Consider the following 21,821-nt stretch of genomic DNA (forward strand, 5'->3'; position numbering starts at 1 on the left):
TTGTCTTTTTGATTTCTCAGAGAGGCTTGGCTCTTCCACTTTATTTGAGCATGAATCTTATTTTGTTAGAAGAGCCTCTTCCACTAAGTTATCTTGTCACCCCACTTGTCTATTGACCATCTGTGGCCCTTGCTTCATGAAACATTGCTCGGGATAGAATGAAACTTTGCCTTAGGGGAAGTAGCCAGGAGTAGGTGAACTGGCCTGGATGAGGTCCTGCAGAATAACTGGAATTCCTTGATTTTTTTACTTTCTTTTTTTTTTTCTTTTACTTTATCTGTATTTATGCTAAATTTACTCCCATGTCAGTTTTTGTTTCTTCTGGGATATCTTTTTCTTCTCTGCAAACCTCCTCCTCTGACTTTGGAACAATCTTTTCCTTCTCCGTGAGGATCATCTCAATGTGGCAGGGGAGCTCATGTATGGTTAATTCGGCCATGAGCTCTGTAGGTTCCCCGGCGCATCTTAGGTGCCTTGTTCACCTGGATGTGTTCAATGACTAGAGAATCTACATCTAAGCCCTTACGTTCAGCATTACTTTCTGCATTTTTAAGCATGTGCAGCAAAAATTCAGCAGTCTTTTTTGGCCACTGCCCCTGTGTCCAGCCCCACTGGTTGGCCTGGGCCCACCTACTGGCTCCATCTTTATACCACCGGAAGGGCACACATTGCTTCTTTAAAGTGACATCCTTCAGATACTGGGTGGCTTTGCAGATATGCTAACTCTTGATTGCCTGGGCAGTTTCCCAGGTGTTCTTAAAGTGAACATGAAGGTTTGAACCTCTTCATTTGCATGACTTTGTGGAGTTTTCTGGGTCAATAGAGTAATGAACTATCTTCACAGGTCGCCTCTGGTTACTTACAGGAAGAGCCATCTTTTTTTGTTTGTTTGTTTTTGTTTTTTGTTTTTTTAATCAAACTTAATTATTTAATTTAATTATTTACTTATTTTTTTACTTTTTCATTTTACATTCTGCTCACTGCCCTTCTCCTGGTTGGCTTGTCCCACAGTCTTTCCCCCCATCCACCTTCCCCTTCTCTGAGTGTGTAGGGAACCCTCTGGGTATCTTCTCACCCTGCCACTTTAACTCACTGTGAAACTAGGTACCTCCTGTCTCACTGAGGCCAGACAACGCAGCCCAGCTGGTAGAACATATCCCGAATACAAGCAACAGCTTTTGGGAGAGCCCGAATTCCAATTCTTTGGTACCCACATGACGGTCAAGATGCACATCTGCTGCATATGAGCAGGGAGCTTCAGCCCTTGTATGTTCTTTGGTTGTGGTTCAGACTCAGAGCCCTAAGCGTCTAGGTTAACTGCCTCTGTTGGTCTTCCTGTGGGGCTCCTATCTTCTTTGGGGCCCTCAATTCTTCCTCCAATTCTTCCATAAGAGTCATCAAGCTGCACTGTTTGACTGTGGGTGAGGATGACTGGTATTTCTTTCAGGATCTGTGTACATATAGCTCAGGGTCTAGGTAATACTAAGTTAAGTAGTCACTACCAACAAATATGGAAGAAATACCTCTGCTGTAGCTACTTCTTGGATGTTAGTCATCCACAAGATTGTCATCCACATCCTTTTGGCATATGGGAAGTTGCCTTTTTTCTCTTTTATATCAAATGGGTCACTGCTAGCAATACTTGGATATGAAGACAAAACTGAACAGCAACAACTAATTATGTGGATGACATTATTTCTACATCAAGTAGAAATACAGCAGTATGCACTAACCAAATATATGCAGCGATGAGTTTTCCTATATAGGCTGTCTGCCTGTGGAGAACTGCACCAAGTAGATGGGACATCTGTTTGTGCTTACTTTGGTGGAAGAAGAGCTTGAGCGGAAGAAACTATAATGTTGCTAAGATTGTAAAAGCCATCTTTATAAAAATGATACAGTAACGATTGCATTAAGGACAAAACTCAGATGGAGCTGAAGAGGTGGTTCAGTGGTTAAGAGCATGGCTGCCAGGCACCTCAAAGATCCATTCCCAAATCTACTTGGCAGCTCATATTCTGTAACTGCAGTAGATGGTGATTGTATTCCCTTTTCTGGCCTCACAGGCACTACTTGTGGTACACAGTCATATATGCAGACAAAATGCTTTATTCATACAATAAAAATAAAGAAATAAAACAGCTTTGAAAAAAAGATAAAATCGTATAACCTGTTACTTTTTCTTTTTTAACGACACTCTACCTGAGATAAACCTAGGGTAGTAGGGGTCTGCTTTGGTCCATGGTTCTAAAGCTTTCAGTCTGTAGTAGTTGATTCAGCTGATTCTGGCTTGTGGGGAGGCAGAATATGTTGGTAGTAGGAGCTTGTTGCATTCTCTCTCTCTGTCTCTGTCTCTGTCTCTGTCTCTGTCTCTGTCTCTCTCTCTCTCTCTCTCTCTCTCTCTCTCTCTCTCTCTCTCTCTCTCTCTCTCTGTGTGTGTGTGTGTGTGTGTGTGTGTGTATAAAGCTAGGTATAGTTCACAAAGGCATGTTTGCAGACACCAACTTCCTTCAGTGAGGCCTTTCTTCTAAAGTTGCCAAAACATGAGTTGGAGAAAACAAATTAGAGATCACCTTAACTTAGTTTGATGTGCCCCTGCTCAAGGACACTATGAAAGGAGAAAGAGTTAACTTTATGCTAAACCCAGGGTCTTTGAAGTGGACATTTCTGGTTTGTTTGGAAACTCAGTTGCATCACTGATGTTTTCTCTCGAAGCTGTCTTGAGAGAGGATATTTTGTTTTAGTGACACATGAAAGGATGTTTTGCGGAAGCAGACCTGTGAGAAGGCACAGAATGTTTACAAAGAATATAAATAAAGCCCATCAGACAGTGAGAGAATGGGCTTGCATTGCCAATATTTCGATACATTTTGCTGGTCTTCCCTGATCTTCACTTCATAGAGAGAAACATGCCAAAGATCTTCTTGTGGTATTCTGACTGATCCTTGTTGCTTCTGCTGACTCATGCAAGTTCAGTAGAGCCTTGTGGTTTCTGCTGGATCAAGCCACTGCTATTAGTTCATGTTTGATTTTTACTATTAAATTGGACTGCTAATATTCTGACAACGGAGATTGGAATCACCCTGAAGAACTATTTCTAAACAGGTTCACAACCCTTTTGTCCTATTAACCTTTCTCTCCTACCTGTGGTCAGTGGTCTAAATGGGAAGTTGAGGCATTTAAGAAACCTAGTTAAAGTAGGTTTTGAAAAAAATCTAAGCCTACAGGTCTTATTTAATGGTGCTAGCCACACTAACAGGATCCTCACTTTGGATTCAATATGAAAATTTTGCTGCTCTCTTCCCTCCAGATCACTGTGTTAGATTTGCCCAAGCCCAGGCAAAGGACCTTGGCAAGCACTTTGAGACAAACAAGCTTGGAGAGAGAGTCATTCCAGTTGGAGTTCAGCTTCACTGTGAGTTTAGATAGCACATGGTAACTTTTACTGTTATGCATACTACAGGTTGCTATAACAAAAACACCCACAAACTGAGGGGATCATATAATTTAAAAGTTATTTTCTCATAGATCTAGTAGCTCAAAACTCAAGTATTAGCAGGACCATGTGTGTACCCTGTGAAGAATTTCTCTTACACTTCCTGCTTTGGGTGGCTTTGTGTTCCTTGGCTCATACATGGATCAGTTTACCCTCTCCTTCCATTATCATGAGGAATTTGTTTTCTGTTCCGCTAAACAAAGGTGGTGAACAAGGTCAAAGTTTCCTTCTCATCTTTCTAGATGTTTCCACCCTTATCCTGAAGTGCCTGCTGAATAGCTTACAGAAACTTGTAGTGTGCTTATGTGCACAACTGGTTTAGATATTGTTCTTTAAGGTGCTCCAGGTCTAGACTATGTGGCAACCTCACTACTCAACATTGTGACTTGATAAGCCTTGAAAAACTGAATTTCTCAATAGCGTCAGCACCCTGTCTCCAATATGCTAGTAGATCCTCATGTCTTGTCTGCTTGTGTGCATATCCTCTGAGCTTTGTTGCACCAAATCCAAGCAGCAAGCAATCCGTACTCTAGTCTCCCTGCAGCAATGAAGAAATTCTGGTGAGAAGATTTCTCATAAATGTTTGTAGATGATAGAGAGATGACTCACCATGAATGGCCTGTCACACTGGAGACAGTGGAGTCGGAGTCGGTTATCTGGAGAGACAGCATTCTTTTCACGTGACAGAAAGGTTACATTACACTGTGATGTGTTTATCCAGGTGCTGTGCTGTCACAGATAGTTTGAGGTGAACCCTGTGAGAGGTATGAGAAGAAGCGCTCTCCACGGTCTATGTCCCATTATTGCAGGACAACCTACATTGCACTTATTCATTCTCTGTGTAGCTGGACGCAGTAGGGCACATAAAACAGCCCCATTTCCCCTTCAAAAACAGCCTTGTTTGGCATCCATGAACTAACCACTTTGGTTGAAAGCTATGCATCTTTAAATTAGAGGCAAAGATACTATTCCCACTCTGACCAGAGGTGCAAGAGGAACAAATGGCCCTTCCACTTTAAAGTTTATGAAATGTGGAACATATTTATTTTCTTTGTTAGGTGTTAGTAGAGTGTATCCAGAGAGCACTTTACTAATTAAGGAATAAATGAGAGGAAAAGATGAGTATATGAAGGGATGTGAAAAGAAATGTCCCTTCATAGGAGGATAGTATCCTTTTCATTTTTTCCACAGGGGCTTTCTAAGCTTACATTTAGGCTTAATGGAAAGAGTCAAAGTAACGGGAGGTGAATGAAGTCATGCAAGCCGTTGAAGGGGGCAGTCCTAGAGTAATTAAAAAGATGAAAGGGAAAGTCAGATCTTTCATGAAAAACAGGTTCTGAATGGTCGTGACAGGATATTCCCATGTAGTTCACAATGGACTGGAGCTTGCTGTGTAATTCTGCCTGACCTTGAATTCTTGATTCTTTTTTTTTTTTTTTTCCCTCATGAAGGGATTCTTGGCTGGTGCCATCAAGCCTGGCAAGGATTTAAATTTGTGATGTCAGAGAAACAGATACAAGATCTGACTAGATGTGTTACAGTTTTCTTGGGGAAGAATATTTGTGAGGGTTAAGGAGTCATAGAAATAAATAGTAGTAGAGGTGGTGGTGGTGGTGGGGTGTGTTTGTGTGTGTGTGTGTGTGTGTGTGTGTGTGTGTGTGTCTGTGTGTCTATGTGTGTGTGTAGGGGTATCCTTCATATCTTAGTGGGAAGTAGAAATTTGTGAAGGAAATGGGGATTAAGGAGGGTCAGGTACATTATATTTTGAGGATTAATATAGTTCTAAGGACATTTTGGCCAGCACTGTTGAGTGCCAGAGTGTGGTTAAAAGTGTCTTAGGTGGCTTTGCTCTTACTCTTGCCTTCTTGCTCCAGATCTGTCTCCTCTCCCTCCATCTCTCCCCATTCCCTTCCCCCCTCTTGCTCCATGTGCTCATGCCTGCTCTTTACTCCTCTATTCCTCTCTGTCTCTGTCTCTCTCTGCCTCTTCCTCTCGCTCTGCCTTTCTCTGTCTCTACTACCCTCTTAACTCCACTCCCCATGCCCTGAATAAACTCTATTCTATAAAAAAAAAAAAAAAAAAAAAAAAAAAGTGTCTCAGTGTCACAGCCCATGTTCAGTCATTGGCAGGTAACATTAGGCAAGGGGGAGCCAAGAGTGAAAACTGACCCAGTAGAGAGCAGCTGGAGCCATCAACCATGTTTTCCACATCAGGAAACTGGGTGACAAATTCCCAGAAAGGGCTAATATATGTATGTGTAACTGTATTTTGACCTCAATGAAGAAATCTAAAGGAAAATGAGAGACTATGGGATATATAGCCAGACTTATCATGAAACCAAGAAGCACTTGGGTAGGATAAGAGGGTAAAAAAGCATAAAACAATAAGGAAGGAGTTGAGTTATGAAAGCTTAAAACAACAGAGGCAAGCATTTGTTTAATGTACTAGATGTCCTTGAAAATGACACTGTGAGGGACCCTGATGGATTAGTGCCGCAAGCTTGGCATGGATTTCCTCCAGATGGACATATCAAGAAGAAAGAAGATATATTTTATAAGTGATGTTTCATTATCCTCACTACCATGGCTCTAAGGCTGCCTCCATTTTATAATTTTGAAATCGCTAACAAATTGTTCCTCTTTTAATCAAACATTCATACAAAAAAAAAAAAAACCCATTTATTGAGAATGTTTACAAATAATCAGAAGGGGAAATACTTAAACACAATAATAGAAATTTATAGTAAGCCTGTAGCCAATATTAGATCAAAATGGAGAGAAAGTCAAAGCAATTCCACTAAAATCAGAGAAACAGCAACGCTGTCTTCTCCCTCCTTACTTTTCAACATAGTATTTGCAGTTCTAGCTAGAGCAATAAGAGATCAAGGGGATACAAGTTGGAAAGGAAAGAGTCAGAGTGTCTTTATTTACAGATGATATGGTAGTATATGTAAACAGTCCCTAAAATTCTACCAAGGAATTCCTACAACTGATAAACACTTTCAGCAAAGTGGCTCCATACAAAGTTAAATAATAAAAAAAAAAAAATGTAATCCTCCTACATGCAAATGGGCTGAGAAAGAAGTCAGAGAAACAATACCCTTCACAATAGCCACAAATAATATAAAATATATTGGGACAACTCTAACCAAGTATGTAAATGATCTCTATAACAAGAACTTCCAATCTTCGAAGAAGGAAGCTGAAGAAGATCTCCAGTGCTCATGGATTGTTAGGATTAACATAATAAAATGCCCATCCTACCAAAATCAATCTACAGATTGAATGCACACCCCATCAAAATTCCAACATAGTTTTTTACAGACCTTCAAAGAACAATACTCAATGTCATATGGAGAGACAACGAGAGCCCAGGACGTCTAAAACAATCAGGTTCAATAAAAAGTTCTGGAGGTGTCGCTGACCCTGGTTACAGCTGTGATCAGAACAATAGTAATAAAAACTGCATGGTACTGGCATAAAAACAGAAGAGACAGATGTAAGTCCACTTCCCAAAAACACTTGATTTTTTATATATATAAAGAAGCCAGAAACAGACAATAGAAAAAAGAAAGCATCTTCATCAAATGGTGCTGCTCTCACTGGATGCCTGTATGTAGAATACAAATAGATCTATATCTGTCAGCCCCCTGAAAAGGTGGAGGAGAGGGGGTAACTGTGATGGGTGGGTTATCTTCACTGTATAAGATAGTGTCAGATAACGATACTTTGTTTGTTATTCCTCCCTAGACTGGCAATGAAGTACTCATTTGCTGTTTGACTTTGATTTGTCACATGCTTAATTATAAACAAAGCTGGGTAAATCACAGTGTGCACATGACACACTTCCAGGAATCTCTCTTCCTGGGTATGACTGATACCATTGTGTTTGGTCTTTTTGTTCATCCCCAAAGTTAGCATATTAGCATGATGCCTATTACACTGAAGTATCTCCCTGTGCTAAGCTGTGATCTCCTTACCAGGTTATAATCTTGGGCAGAACGTTACACCTGCTTGTTGTACATAGTAACGTTAGTGCATGGTGGTATTAGGTACTCCGTCAGGGGCTTGGTTTGGAGAGGGAGACAGCCCTGCTATATTATTTTCCTCTTTTATAGGTAAGCAGTTGATTCTAAATACTGATTCCTAACTTTAATTCCTGTATGTTGTCAAGAAGTTCTTTAAATATTTTCACCTCTCAGGAATCCTTAATTGAGTTTGTCTTCTATCATGCCAATGATAGGAAAAGAATTCTGGGAAATATAAAGCAAATTGCATAACCAGAGCCTTATCTTATAAAATAAAATGATTTACAATATGTGTGTATGTGTGTGTGTGTGTGTGTGTGTGTGTGTGTGTGTGTGTGTGTGTGTTTGTCTGTGTACAGGTGGACTTTAAAGTAGAGGACAGAGGTCCATATCAAGTGTTTTCCAGCTTGTTAATTTTATTTGTATGTGTATGCATATATACATGGCTGGTCATCTGTGTGCGTATACATGCATGAGGATTTATATGGACGCCAGAACAGACATTAGGAACCTAGAGCTAGAGTTACAAATGGTTGTGAATTGCCCAACATGGGTTCTTAGAACAAAATTCGAATTCTCTTCAAGAGCAGCAAGTGCTCTTAACCACTGAACAATCTCTCTCGCCCACTATTTTATATTTTGAGTTTCTTATTTGAGCCTGGAAGTTACCTACTGACTAGACTGGCTGTCCACTAAGGTTCAGGGACCTACCTGTGCCTGTACCTCCAATGCTGTAATAACAGACCTATGGGATTATGTCCATGTTTACTTACTTATTCATGTACTTAATGAGAGGAGGGGCTTTTCAATTCATATCTTCATGTTTACACAACAAACACTTTCTCTGATTTGTTATTCTGGGAATTGTGCCTATTGTTGAATGAAGTTGTTAAAAGAAGTTGTAAGTCCTTTGGATAAATTCTCCATTGTTCATTATTTAAATGTTCTAGGTTTTATCTTCATTATCCGTGTTAAACAGCAAACTTGAGTCAAGATAAGGCATGTATAATCCTGCATTGTCTATTAATTTACTTCATTATTCTAATATTCTATTAAAAGTCAAAGAACCCTTATCCAACAGTACTAAATGTCCCTAGGAGACTTTTACAATAAAGTTCATTCTGCCAGTGCTTAGGTGTTTTTTAATTAGTGGTTTTCCATCCTTTAAGCTCTCTTTCTAGAAGTAATTTGGGGGACAGGAACATCAGTGCTAGTTCTTACTTGAAGCTCTGCCCTTTGGTCCTGTTAAAGTGACGTTCATAGAGAAAAGATATCTTTTAGGAAACCTTGTCAAGGTGAACAGAACAGAGTTGGATTTACTGTAGTGTAATCCTTTGTGTTGATAATATTTACCTTTAGGATTATGAAGATGAACCTATTATTGGGAAGCAGGCTATGATGTCCACTTAAAAAACAAGTACATGTTGTGTTGAGGTAGACAGGGAAGTTGCTGTCATAAAGAATGATTTACAAGGACATGGGGCTGTAGAGGAAGGTGTTTTCTCCTTTTTGATGTTCTGATCCATGTGAGAATACACATAAAAAACAAACATGTGTATATTCCTCTGAGGTCCAACTCCAAGCAGTTACTTTGCACTTCTGCATTTCTATTTATTTGGTTTTGGGAGCTAGCTTTCTTTGGGGGCAAGCCTTTCAGGTTTTAAGTTAAAAATCCCCAGTCTCTGGCTGTTAGAATCTGCAGACAATTCCAATTCAGAGACCCATTTCATCAAGCAATTATACTTTTGATTCAGTAATCCTTAAAACCCATGCTAGGCAGTTGTTTCCAAAATATTTTCCAAACAGTACTTACAACCATTAGATAAATGCCAGGTGACTACATAGAGCCAAATGCTTACCTTCTGCCCCGGCAGGGAAGCATTGGAGATTTGAGTGGTTAAATGCCCCCATGGTTGTGGGTGGGTCACATTGCAACCACCTCAAAGGTTTGCTTATGATTGCAAAATCAGTTGTGACTTTGGGCTGATGGTTTACCTTTAGGTGTAGACATTCTTCTCACCTACAAACTAACTCAGAAGGACCAACTGGCCAGGATTTTGAACTGGCCGGTCTAGATCACTTCATCTCCAAATTCAACTGCAACCTTTCGAAAGACACGCCCTTAGATAACTTAATCCCGCCCTTCCTCTTTATTTCTGGGAGACCTTTGTAATTAAGTAAATAGTTCAGTGCACTGCGTTAGGAACCTGTCAAGGGAATTTCCATGAATGTCAGTTCAAGGAAGTTTAGTTGTTCTGACTCTTCTCAAAGGTTTTCAGAGGATGCAGAGTCATAGCAATGTGTTAGAGAGACAGGGCACCTCTCTCAAAGCCCTGATGCGCTAGGGCCAGCCCTATCCCTAAACCTTTCAACTGGGCCCTGGTACACCTCATCTAGAATTCCAACTGTATCCTCTACCCTAAAGAAGGAAAGCTAAATAAATCAGATTTTATATTCTCATCAATACTGCTGTGGCTTAGCCTTTCTGACCAGCTAGTTTTGTCAATTCCCAGAACTAACGTGTTAGACAGACATATGATGATGGCAAGTGACCAAACAAGGAAAATTGTCTTTTTATTATGATCAATAATTAAAATTTAAATATCGTTGCTAAAGGTAAGACTGTACACCCCAGTTTTCTATGGAACATTTTTATTATACCATTGTCATGGGCAAAGTAAAATAATTTATTTAGAAGATAGTAAGTAGCTAGGTTACCACTTTTTGTTAGTATGTTTTGGTTTTGTTTAAAACATTTCTAGGAATGCCTTCTCATAAGGAAAGAAAATTATTGAATTTGTTTATTTAAGGTATATAATTTGGTAGCTTTTAGTATGTTTAGAGTTTTAACGTTATGTCCACAAAAGATATATTTTTTATTAATTAAAATTGTTTTTTCATTTCAAAGAAAATACTTGGTTTTATTATGGCATTTTTGTATATATGCATTATTCCTACTCATCCATATTTACCCCCATGACCTTCTGACTTACATTCTTTTCTCATGTTGATCATTTTCTACTTCCAAATGGTCCACTCATCTATTTTATTTCATATATAGACTTTCTTTATGTATACATACACATACCTTTACTAAACTCTTCAACAAGGGAAAACACAATGTTTATTTTTATCACTTCAAAAAGAAACTTTTTTTTTATTTCTCAAACTCCCATCCTATGTTTCCTAGATTTAAGAAATATCCAACCTACTTCTGTCTTTACCTATATATGATATGTTAGGGAGGTTTTGTAATCAATGGGAAATGTTTCTTAAGTTTAAAAATATTTGTTCTATCTTAGGTTTTTCTCCCTTCCCAATTCCATGTTGTGAAGAAATGGATATACATTTTGTCCTGTGCTTTCCATCTTAGGCAGAATAAACCATAAGGTCCAAAGTTTTATCCCATACCAAAGCACACCAACAAGAAGAAAAGTAGATCCCACCTGCGGTCTGGTGAGAGGATACTTTTGGGCATGAGATAGACTTTCTGCCTTACAAATCTGAGTCAAATATAGCATAGAGTGTAGAGGTGTTTGTTCATTACTTCTGTTAACAAGAGTCAGAAGACTGACCAGATCAAAGTAAAGAGAATAGTCTGGCTCATCTGATGATGTGTCCCAGGGTATCTTTGGTTTCATTCTGTCTTGGTTCTGAAATTAATAATGATGATACCCTTCCCCAATTTGTCACTAAGGCTATGTGTTCTTATCTATTGGCCTTTTGTGCTCCTCCACTTAGGGAAGATTTTCCCTTAAGCTGACAATAGTCAACATTCCTAACACCTATCCATTTGACATCAGCAATGGAGAGGATAACTCTTACTGGATTAAAACTTTGTCCTAGATTTGTCTTTGTCTCTGACCGGCCTGACTACATGTGAACTCTTTATATTCAGAAAAGCATTGCCTCTATGTGGACCACTTGGATAAAAGAAAAAGAATCATTTTTTAAGAGAAATCTTCATGTGTTACCAGAAGTAGTTCAAATGGTAGATGAGGAACAGGTGAACCCCACTGTGTGACTGAACAGTGATTTGGCCCGTTCTGAAGTCTCGGGTCTATAATTGTGTTAACCACAACTGAGTTTCACTAATTTAAGCAGACCTCTCAGCATCATTAGGTCTTGATTCCCAATGCATCAGGTACAGAATAGCAGAAGCCCTAGAGACCTCTATCTTAAAAGTATAATACATTGATGAGTTAACTGGACAGTTTGACTTTGAGTAGATATGAGTAAACTTGGCCATCTTTGCTGCAATTAGTAAATAGTGTCCTCCAGCAAAAGTAATCCTCTCTGGAGTTGTGAAGTTGTACGCCGGCTTTGATACTTACTGCTACCAACCTAGTAAATGCAAATTTTCTAACTCATTCTTGAACTATCCCAGTTGGACAAAGATGTATAAAGGTTTTAAACTCTAGCTTATTTATTTTATAGTATTATATGCTAGATATCAAAATCTTTCCATCACTTATTTTTGGTTTGTTTTGGTTTGATTATTTTTTCTTGTTTGTGTGTGTGTGTGTGTGTGTGTGTGTGTGTGTGTGTGTGTGTGACAGTTTCTTTGTGTAGCTCTATAGACCAAGCTTGCTTCAAACTCATAGTGATCTCTGGGCCTCTGCCTTCTAAGTGCTGGGAATAAAGGCCTACATTACCATTGCCAGGCTCCAACTTTCTTAATGCTTGTATTAATCTTTGCAACTGTTATAGAATCAGTGGATTCCTAGAACGGGGACAAACCAGAAAATTCATAGGTTATTAAGAGCCTTTGTCTTCTAAGTTTTCAGTAAAAGTTCATATATATGAGTGCCCCAGATTATGGAGACTGTAGATATAAATAAGAAATCAAAAAATTCAACACTTTAATAAATCCCACCCAAACTCACATACTTTAAGATTTTTGGCCAAAATAATTAAGAATTTTGACTTTGAACTTTCTTTGATGTGGATGAATCACTCATGTAGGAGTTTAAAGCAAGATCTCTTAAGTTTATGCCATGCTCTATCAGTTTGGATATGAACTGCAGATACCTTGGGAAGGAAGAAGTTTTACCAAACCCAAAGTGAATGCCAGTCACATACAATGCTATGTAAGAGGAGACACCTGAAGCATATACCTGCCAGTGTCTCTTCAGAAACACCGTGCTGGTTAGATGTTACCATTCATACGTGGGCTAACTATCAATGGGAGGGGTATGGTGACTAGAAACCAGAGGGTAAACATTCAAACTACTAATGGCAGATATTTCCTTAAATACCTAAAAGAGGTGAGGAAGTACTTCAGACATACAAATCATGAGAAAAAACAGGATAATAATGAATCTTGGCTATCAGAGCTCTGATAAATAGGGAAGTTGGTAGATCTGAGTTGAGCTGGGTGGAGGCCTACGCAGAAACAAATAATACAAACAAGACTTCCAAGACTGACTTGACCTTCCTGTCATGAGCATTGCAGAGAAGATTAGTTGGTACAGTAATGCTCAAGTGCTTTCGGTAAATATTAGGTTTGTGGGATTAAATGAGATATATGTTAATATGTAGAGAGTAGTCATTTTACAGAAGAACCTGGAACTTCTCATCCAAAAAATTAGTTCAGATGTAAAAACTGATGAGTAGGCACATACACCAAGAAAGTTTATTCAGGTTTTAGCAGGTCCTCTGAGGGACACAGGACAGAATCCTAAGCAAATCTAGAATGAACTGAGACAGAGAGAAATTGTGGTCTTAGGTTACCAATTCCTTTGCAGAGGTTTGATTCTTATAACTTACATGACTATCAGAACCACGATATCAGCTGCCCTCTTTTGGCCTCTGCAGGTACTACATGCACGCATGTGGCACACATACACTGAGACTAACATATACACATCAAAAACAATATATGCTTGTTTCTTCTAAATTAATGCAAAGATTTTTAATCGGTCCCCTCAGACTTCAGGAAAGAAAATAGAAATACCTATTTGAGGTGCCTGGTGAAATACCGAAGCAAAGATCTCTGGTATTTTCATTCCACATCACAAACCAAGACCAGGAAGGTTAAGTGTCTGTCTCATGATCAATGACAGGTCATTGAAGGGGGAAATAGGGAGTTTCATTACATCAGTCGCTACGCTCTATTTACTGTATCACAAAATACCACAACGTATCACGTTTTATTACAATGATTCAGAAATAAGGAAGAGAAAGACACAGAGCAGGAACATCACTCTTCTCAAGTTACCCCACACAGTGCAATGTGCTATGCGAGCTCCTATCTCATTGCTTACAAGGTCAGTTTTGAAAATCCCAGAATAAATTGTCAGAGCTGGACAGCGAACTGGCTTAACCAAACCAATGCATACCACTTTCACGTTAAAAGGGATTTAGTAGAAATATTGATATATTTGTGCCTAAACATTCATGAAGGAAATGTCATTGTTTCAGCCCCTTGCCTTAGAGAGCTAGGAATTAAATGAAATTAGTCTATATTCTCTTTAAAGAAAAATAGATACCCTCATCAGTGGACGATCAGTACAGAATAAAAACCTGTTGTCTCCACCTCAGAGAGCCAAGCAAATGCTTCATCACTTCCTACTTAAAAGAGACTCCAGGTGTTTGTGAAGTTGTTAGGTTTTTTTCTTTGTTTCTTCTTTCCTTCCTCCCTCCCCTCTCTCTCCTTCCTTCCCTCCTTCCTTTCTTTCTTTCTTTCTTTCTTCCTTCCTTCCTTCCTTCCTTCTTTCCTTCCTTCCTTCCTTCCTTCCTTCCTTCTTTTCTTCCTTTTTTTTTTAACCAAAGAAATCAGTTTGACTTAAATTATGACCGGAACTGCTTAAACCCAAGATTTGAGGATATTTTCAAGAATAGAATTTATTATTACTACTTACAGACACCATGCTATACAAAAGGTCTCCTGAACTAATTCTTCCTAATTGAAATCTTTCAACCTTTGACTAGCATCTTCTCAAACACTCAGTCCTCACTTCTGGGAGGCACCATCCTACTCTCTGCTCCTATGAGCTTGCTTCGTTTGCTAACATTCCATTATACACAGAACTGAGCATGTGCAATGCATTTGCCTTTTGTGTTTGGCTACTTTCTACTTAATATAGTATCATCTAGGTTCATCCATGTAGACATGAATGACAGGACCTCCTTTTTTTTGAAGACTGGCTCAAGCTGCCATTGTATATTTGTGCCATGTGTTCATTATCAATCTATCAGTTGATACTTAAGTGGATTTCCAATTTTATCCATCGCAAGTAATGCTGCAGTGAGCAGATGGTTACTTGTAGAAGATATCATTTTCTTTGTAATGACATTGTATTATGATGTGGAAGCTGTAATTTTAAATTGTCTGCCTGCCTGCCTGCCTGCCTGCCTGCCTGTCTGCCTGCCTGCCTGCCTGTGTGCCATGTAGAGGTTAAAAGAGTTTATGAAGTCTTCTTCTATCACTCTCTGCCTTATGTTTGGAGTTTCTCACTGAGCCTGAAGCTTTGCCTTTCAGCCATGCTGGATGTCAGCCAACTTATACAGTATGTCTCCATCCCCCCAAAAATGTGGTTATAGGAATATACAGGTTTTCTTTCTGGCTTGGAATTTGAACTCAGATCTTTGTACTTTTGCCTGAAGCAGTCTTACCCACCAAGCCATCTAACCCTATCAATTTCATGGGCTTTTATTCTGTTTTCTATATAGGCTATAAAGCAAAGAGCATGGTCTGCAGTGTGTGCTCCTCCAGCAGTGTGCAAGGATTCTTTTTGCCCTGCATGCTCTCTTCAACACTCGTATCTTTTGCTCTTTTGATAGTAGCAGTTCCACTGCAACGTCTGTTACTTCCAATGTGTCTTCATCTATTGCATCTTCCAGACGTCAGGTCGATGTCATGTCTCTGGAGATTTCCTTTCCCTAAAGCAATCCTCCCTCCATGATCTTTACTCCATCAAACCACGCTACTGATTTTCTTCATAGAACCTACCTAATAGAAAATCTTCCTTACTTGCTGCTTTATCCTGATAGTCAGTAAAGAATATGGGATCCAGGTGAATCTAGTGCATTGTTCTCAGCTTCTGGCCCCAGGGTGCTTTAATGAGGGAGCAATAAAGTTTGAAGCCCCTTTGGATAGATGTAAATATCTAAATTACCTCAGGAGAAATATATTCTTAAATACAACGTAAACGACCTTTTCTGTCTGTCTAGTTCATTGTCTTCCTATCAGCAGGAACAATTGCCAGTTTGATTTTCCTAGGGGGGAATGTGTTGTTTCCCTCTCTGTTTGCACAGGAGAGCCCTGGGTTATTAAAGGTTTACTTCATAGTTTTGTGATAAGAGTCTGGACTCATAGTTCCTGATATTCTGCTATTCGGGGTAGTTCTCATCAGTGAAGGTAGCTGTAGAGTCTGCTTTGTCTGCTGTACAATGTCTTCTCTGTACCCAGCAAGTACTCAGTGTCTGCTTGACTTAATCAAAATCAGATTAACAGAGCATCTAGTCACTTATTAGTCAGACCTTGAAACGAAATAGAATCAGACATCATTGTGTGATTTCATAGGTACGTTTTCTGTAATAGATCACTGTCATTAGGAATAAATGCCAAAATAAAGACTAAGGTTAGTCAATTGAATTTCATTTTTCCTTAAGGATCAACGGCACAGAAACATTCCATTGTGAAAAACTGACATCATCAAAATTAGCAACTCTTACTAGTAACCAGGTATGGTAACATCTTTTTGTCTTATTTACACAAGCAACTACAAAATACATTAACCTATTCTGGAGAAACTTGCCCTGAAGTTAAAAGTGAATGTGAAAAAAATCCCATGTGTGTTTTCTATCATTTTTCTGGTTATTGTTTCAGAGAACTGAAATGTGGAGATGTCAGGCTTGTAAGATAACCATGATGTGTGGACTTCTGTAGTTGGGGAAAGTACCATAGAGACAGCTGTTTTAATACCTGCTCTAATCATTACTGCCTCTCTGATTTCTATCCTACCGACTCTGGACTTAGTTTGTTGAAAACTTGTTCTGCTGGTTTCTAAGCTGTTCCTTAGGGTGTTAGGTTGGAAGGTTTTGTTTGTTTTAATCAAATGGCCACAAACTCATGACGTTCCTAAGTCCTGGGATTATAGGTGTGTGCCTTGATTGATGTTGATGCTAATTGTTATGAGCTCCCCTTCTGAACTGCGATGCTGTGTCTTGATACATTGTTTCTATTTTCATTTGTCTCATATTTTCCTGCTTTTCCTTTACTTCTATTGATCCATTGGTGGTTCGAGTGTTAGCGTATATTTCTAAGGGTTCTTTTTAATTTTGCTTTCTTAACAATTTCTTGTTTCATGTCATTGGGTTGCAGCAATATTTGGGATGATTTAAAGTTTCTCCCATAACAACTTGTGGCTTAACATGATCTGTCCTGGAGCATGTTTTATGTTAGGTTGAATATTGTCAGCATTGTGTATTAGATCTATGTGGCCTAAACAAGAGCTTTGGTCAGCTGTTTCTGCTGTTTGTCCTGTGATCTCTTCATTATTGGACATAAGGGAACATGAGGTGAGTTCCACAATTGTGGTATGCGACTTTCCCTTTTCCTTCAGATTGTCTGCTTTATACATAGATGTATATACTATATGTATATATATAGTGCCACAAAAAGTTCTGAAGAAAATTGAGACAGGCCATCATTCTGTATCTCAAGCTGCCCTCAGACACCTGGTATCTGTTTAAGCCTCCCCTGTGCCGAAATTATGTACATGTTAGTACACATCCAACTAAGCTCTAAGACACTGAATCAATACTCATTTCATAATCGATGGCGGCAACAGTAAATGCTTTACTATGCTCTAATGTAATAGTCACATAGTCTTTTTGGTTGTCGTGGTCTTTGTTTCGCTACAGGTTAAGTAACCTGTTGCCCACCACAGCAGCTTGTAATAATCAGCAGTGGTTAATTCAACTACCAGGTCATTTATCATTATGACCCTATCTACCCTATCGCAGACTCACTCTTAAATTTAGCTTCCACCATGTTTCATGGTATCGTCCTGGCATTTAATGACTTAGAATCATGACCCACAGTCATAATTTCACTGGCATGGATCATACTCCACACACTGGATAAATGCTTCACAGTCCTTTTATTGCGATGACCTTGGCATTTACAACTCTGTCAAATTCTGTTTTCCTTAAATGAGTTATGATTTATTAAATATCATGACCTATCAGAAGGCTTCTGCTTTGAAAGCCCTTGGTCTAAATGCTCGTTTTAGACTTATTGCTACCTGCCATCCAATTATTAAAAGCACACACTAAATCTGACAAAATGAAGCAACATGGATCAGTGACTACGGGTCACCTCTGTGTCTCTCAAATTTGATTTCGTTTTCTCACCTTTTGTCTTTGATTGCGTTGTCTCACTCCCAAGATGAGCACCTTTTTATGAAAACACTTGAGCATCAAATCTTACCTGGCAGGAAGAATTTGAGCCCTACTCTGCATCAGTATTATGTGCAAGTCTAGTCCCACTCCCGTCCCTCTCCTCCCACCCTTTGGCCTTTGCTCTAGTTCTTTCTCTCCACTGTACCTTTTTCTGTGCTTGAGGGTGACATTATACACACCCCAAACCTGCCTGGTGGAAAGCCCCAGGAAGAATGCTGATATGTGTTGCCTGCTGGGTATTCCCAAATGGCAAGACTTTCTTCTACTTCACCCTAAGCCAAACAACAGCCCCCACATTGTCCCCTGGCATTTGCAGCTATTTTTGAAAAGAGTATCCAAGATACTTGCTACATGTAGGAAAATACAGCAAAATAACTTCACTAATTCAAAATTTTATTTGGTGTCAAAGTACCTTAACTGTGAATTGGATAAATAATTTTACCATTCATTTATAAGACACATTTCTAGAAAATATTAGTTTTATTATCAGTGTTATTAGAAATATATTGAAGACGTTAACTCCAAATTCATTTAATCGACATCTTTCTTGATGCATATAACTTTTATATCCACTTAGGTACAAAAGTTTTATAAGAAAGATAACACTTTTATTGCATTATAATTTCATATTTTTACAAGTCATAATGCAAACGCAGAAGCATAAATATATGTATATATATATATATATATATATATATACATGGTGTAACCAGATGGCAATGTAACCACTAAAAGATTCGAAATGCAAAACTAGAATTTTAACAGGCAAAATACTTCATATGGCTTTTAATGGAAAGTAACTGCTGAGAAATGTTTTGTTATTGCCTCGTTCGAGTCATTCCCCATCAGATAAACATTAAATTATCTTCTCCATTCAAAATGGCACATTTCATCTAAGCCAATCTTGTACACATGTGTGCAACTTCTGTAAATATACATATATGTACATATGTGCAGATAGAAATATACAGAACACAGACACTTCTGCTTTAATACCCCTGAACATCTTGGTTAAAAGGATTACAACATTTCTATAATAAAAACTACTTGGAAAGTTGCCATAACTTCATGGGATCGAAGTTTAGTCCTATAGAATTAACAGGAAAATGTGAAGTTATCAACACATCCTTTACAAAAAGCTGAATAGTGGTCCCACACTCGTCCTTTATATTACAGGAAAATGGTATTATTCATTTGAATGTAGTATTTACATCTTCTTTGTCTTGGTTTCTGCATATGAAATATACAAGAGAAATTAAGGTGATGTTTTTGGAGGAGCTGTAGAAGGCCTATTGTTAGGTTTCTCTACGTGTTCGTGTTTGTCTAGGTTCCAATTCTCTTCTTTGGAGTTGTTATTGATTTCTGTTTGCCTTGTATTGCTGCTGCTGCTGCTGCTTCTCTTGGTGTTCTGGGAACACTGGGCGACTTTACTTCTAGGAACAGGAAGAAAAGATTTAACTCTCGAGACACCCAACTCAGTCTTTGATTTACTGTTGCTGCATTCAGTAGGTTGATGGCTGCTGAGAGGCCGGGCTTCCTGTAGGAGAGGAGAAAACCAACCAACAGGTTCATCAGAGTTGCCCGATTTAGCTGCCTGTCCCCACTCCCTCCTCTTTGTGTCGGAGTAAACTTGCAGGAGTTTTCTCCCTATCTGGGGAGAAGCTAACAACCGACCACAGTGGACTTTCTGCTTGATTTTTGGGAACGTGCTTTCTAACCTCGCCCTCCTCTTAAATATTTGCAGGCATCAAGGAGACAAAAGGTAGAGTCTTAATTTTCCACATCCACAGGAGTTCCATAGAAATTTAGGCCTGAGAACATCAAATTGAACAAGCTCAACTGTTCTAGTCTAGATGTATGTCCCTATTGTTCATAGGTTCAGGGCGTGGTGCTCTCAGCTGGTGGAGGCAATTGTCAGCAGGCACTGGATCTCAAGAATTCTGATCAGTTTACTGGGTTTGTAACGCGTGGAATTATTAGGAAGTGACGTGAATGATAGGCGGGGCCGAGGTGGACGAAGTAGGTAACTGAATGTGTGTGTGTTTAATGACGATCTATTTTAAACCATTGGTTACATGTTTATGTGCATGTGAGTGGATGTCAGAGGCCAACTAACCAGTCAGAGTCAGTTCTCTTTTCGTACTATTTAGGTTGCAGGTATTCAGGTCCAGAAACCACAGAACTGACTAAGAAATGCTGAAATCATGAGCCAACCTATATCTTTCATCCTTTTCAATAATTTCCCTTAGGCTTCTGTCATAGTGACAAAAAGCTAACTCAGCAACCAAGTACTACACTGTAGGCCAATCTCCACATCATGTTACCTTGGCTAACTCACAATTTTCTATTTCAACAAATGGGTTTTAAGGCTTTTCTGAAAGACTACACTGTCCAGTTGTTTGGCACACCACGAAGAATGCTATTCTGCTCTTCCGGACTATATACCAGCAAAGGAAGCCTCCTGCTTAGCAAGTCTGAACCTAGGTTTCTCAAGTCTTCATGGACATCCTCTGGTCTGATTGCTCACCTGGCCCACATTCCCCATTTTCCCCACAAGGAAGCTGATGGGGAGTTAGCTGAGAGCATCTGTTCAGTCAGAACAAGGAAGGCGGAAATTCCCACTTTCATTCAACAGCAGTCCTTCAGCCTGTATTGTATTAAACTGTGCAAAGCTCCAAGAGGGTTAACATTGCTTTGACGGTGAGGATGCACCCACGCCGCAATGCAGTCACTGAAAAATTTAAAACTGGAGTCAAATAAAGACAACTTGGAACAGGAGGCAGCAGTTTGCCTTAAACTGGCTGTGGTATCCTCTTGAAAGGCTGAAATCACAAAAGATGCTAGCGATCATCCTGGAATGGGTTGGGTAGCACCAACACCATGATCTCCCAAAATTCAGATTTAATGGTCTTGGGTGGGGCATGGGTAGAAGATATAGGATGGGTAGGAATTTCTGCCTTCAGACTGAACAGATGCTCTCAGCTAACTCCCCATCAGCTTCCTTGTGGGGAAAATGGGGAATGTGGGCCAGGTGAGCAATCAGACCAGAGGATGTCCATGAAGACTTGAGAAACCTAGGTTCAGACTTGCTAAGCAGGAGGCTTCCTTTGCTACAATACAGTCCGGGAGAGCAAAATGGTTTTCTTAGTTCTTCGTGGTGAGGCAAACAACTGGATAGTGTAATCTTTTAGATGACTTCACACATCTCCCATGTGTAAAGTGCAGCCAAACTGAAAAGCTTCCCTCAACTCTTCAAGATCCTTTTCTGCAGTGATCGATCCAGCAGTGGAGCTGACCTGTTTCTCTATTCAGGCAGCTGGAGAGTTTTCTTGCACTGCCCATTCTGTTTGAACTGTCACAAATTAATTAGCTTGACTGCACTGAGACCCAGCAATCGACATAATTACCAGTGCTCCTCAACCTGCATTTTTAATGTAATCTTTCTAAGGAATCTCATTTGGCACATTACAGGTTAAAACCGTTCTTTCAACTGAGCAGGAGTCACCATCATCTCTAATATCTGCCTTCCTCTTCTACATAATGTGATGTTGCCTGAAAAATCAGTGAGTACTTACAGAATTATGGCAGTGTTGGTGGAGGATGGAAAAATATGGGTGGATTAAAGTTCTCATTGGCTTCAGAAACCCCAAATTCCTAGCTATGTCCTAAGTATGTCACTAAAGGCCTTTTAAAAGTCTCCCTCAAATGTATTCCCTTCCATTTATGCTCTATTAAAGTCTTAATAAGCTCCCCAAATGACCCACTAAGCCACCCCTAAATCATTCAAGTAAAATCCATTGCTGCCAGATCTTCAGACCCAGCTATTTGAAAAGCAGCTCTGATCTACCTTTGTCTGGAGATTTCAACACGTTCCTAATGAGTAAAAGG

General features: G+C 39.3%; 1 protein-coding gene across 4 annotated transcripts in view; it reads right to left on the minus strand.

The window, feature by feature from the left end:
• Nucleotides 1-18,744: 18,744 nt before the first annotated feature.
• The window catches only part of CTTNBP2 (cortactin binding protein 2), a gene marked incomplete at its 5' end in the record, with an annotated part of 137,984 nt that continues 134,907 nt past the window's right edge, over nt 18,745-21,821 (minus strand). For all 4 annotated transcript variants that reach the window (XM_080936326.1, XM_080936325.1, XM_080936324.1 and 1 more), the window contains one exon: nt 18,745-19,470. In XM_080936326.1, coding sequence (XP_080792452.1) covers nt 19,189-19,470 — 282 coding nt within the window. In that variant the 3' untranslated portion in view covers nt 18,745-19,188. The remainder of the gene's footprint in view (nt 19,471-21,821) is intronic.

This window comes from Micromys minutus (genome assembly GCF_963924665.1).
Source record: "Micromys minutus genome assembly, chromosome: 23".
Classification (NCBI taxonomy): domain Eukaryota; kingdom Metazoa; phylum Chordata; class Mammalia; order Rodentia; family Muridae; genus Micromys; species Micromys minutus.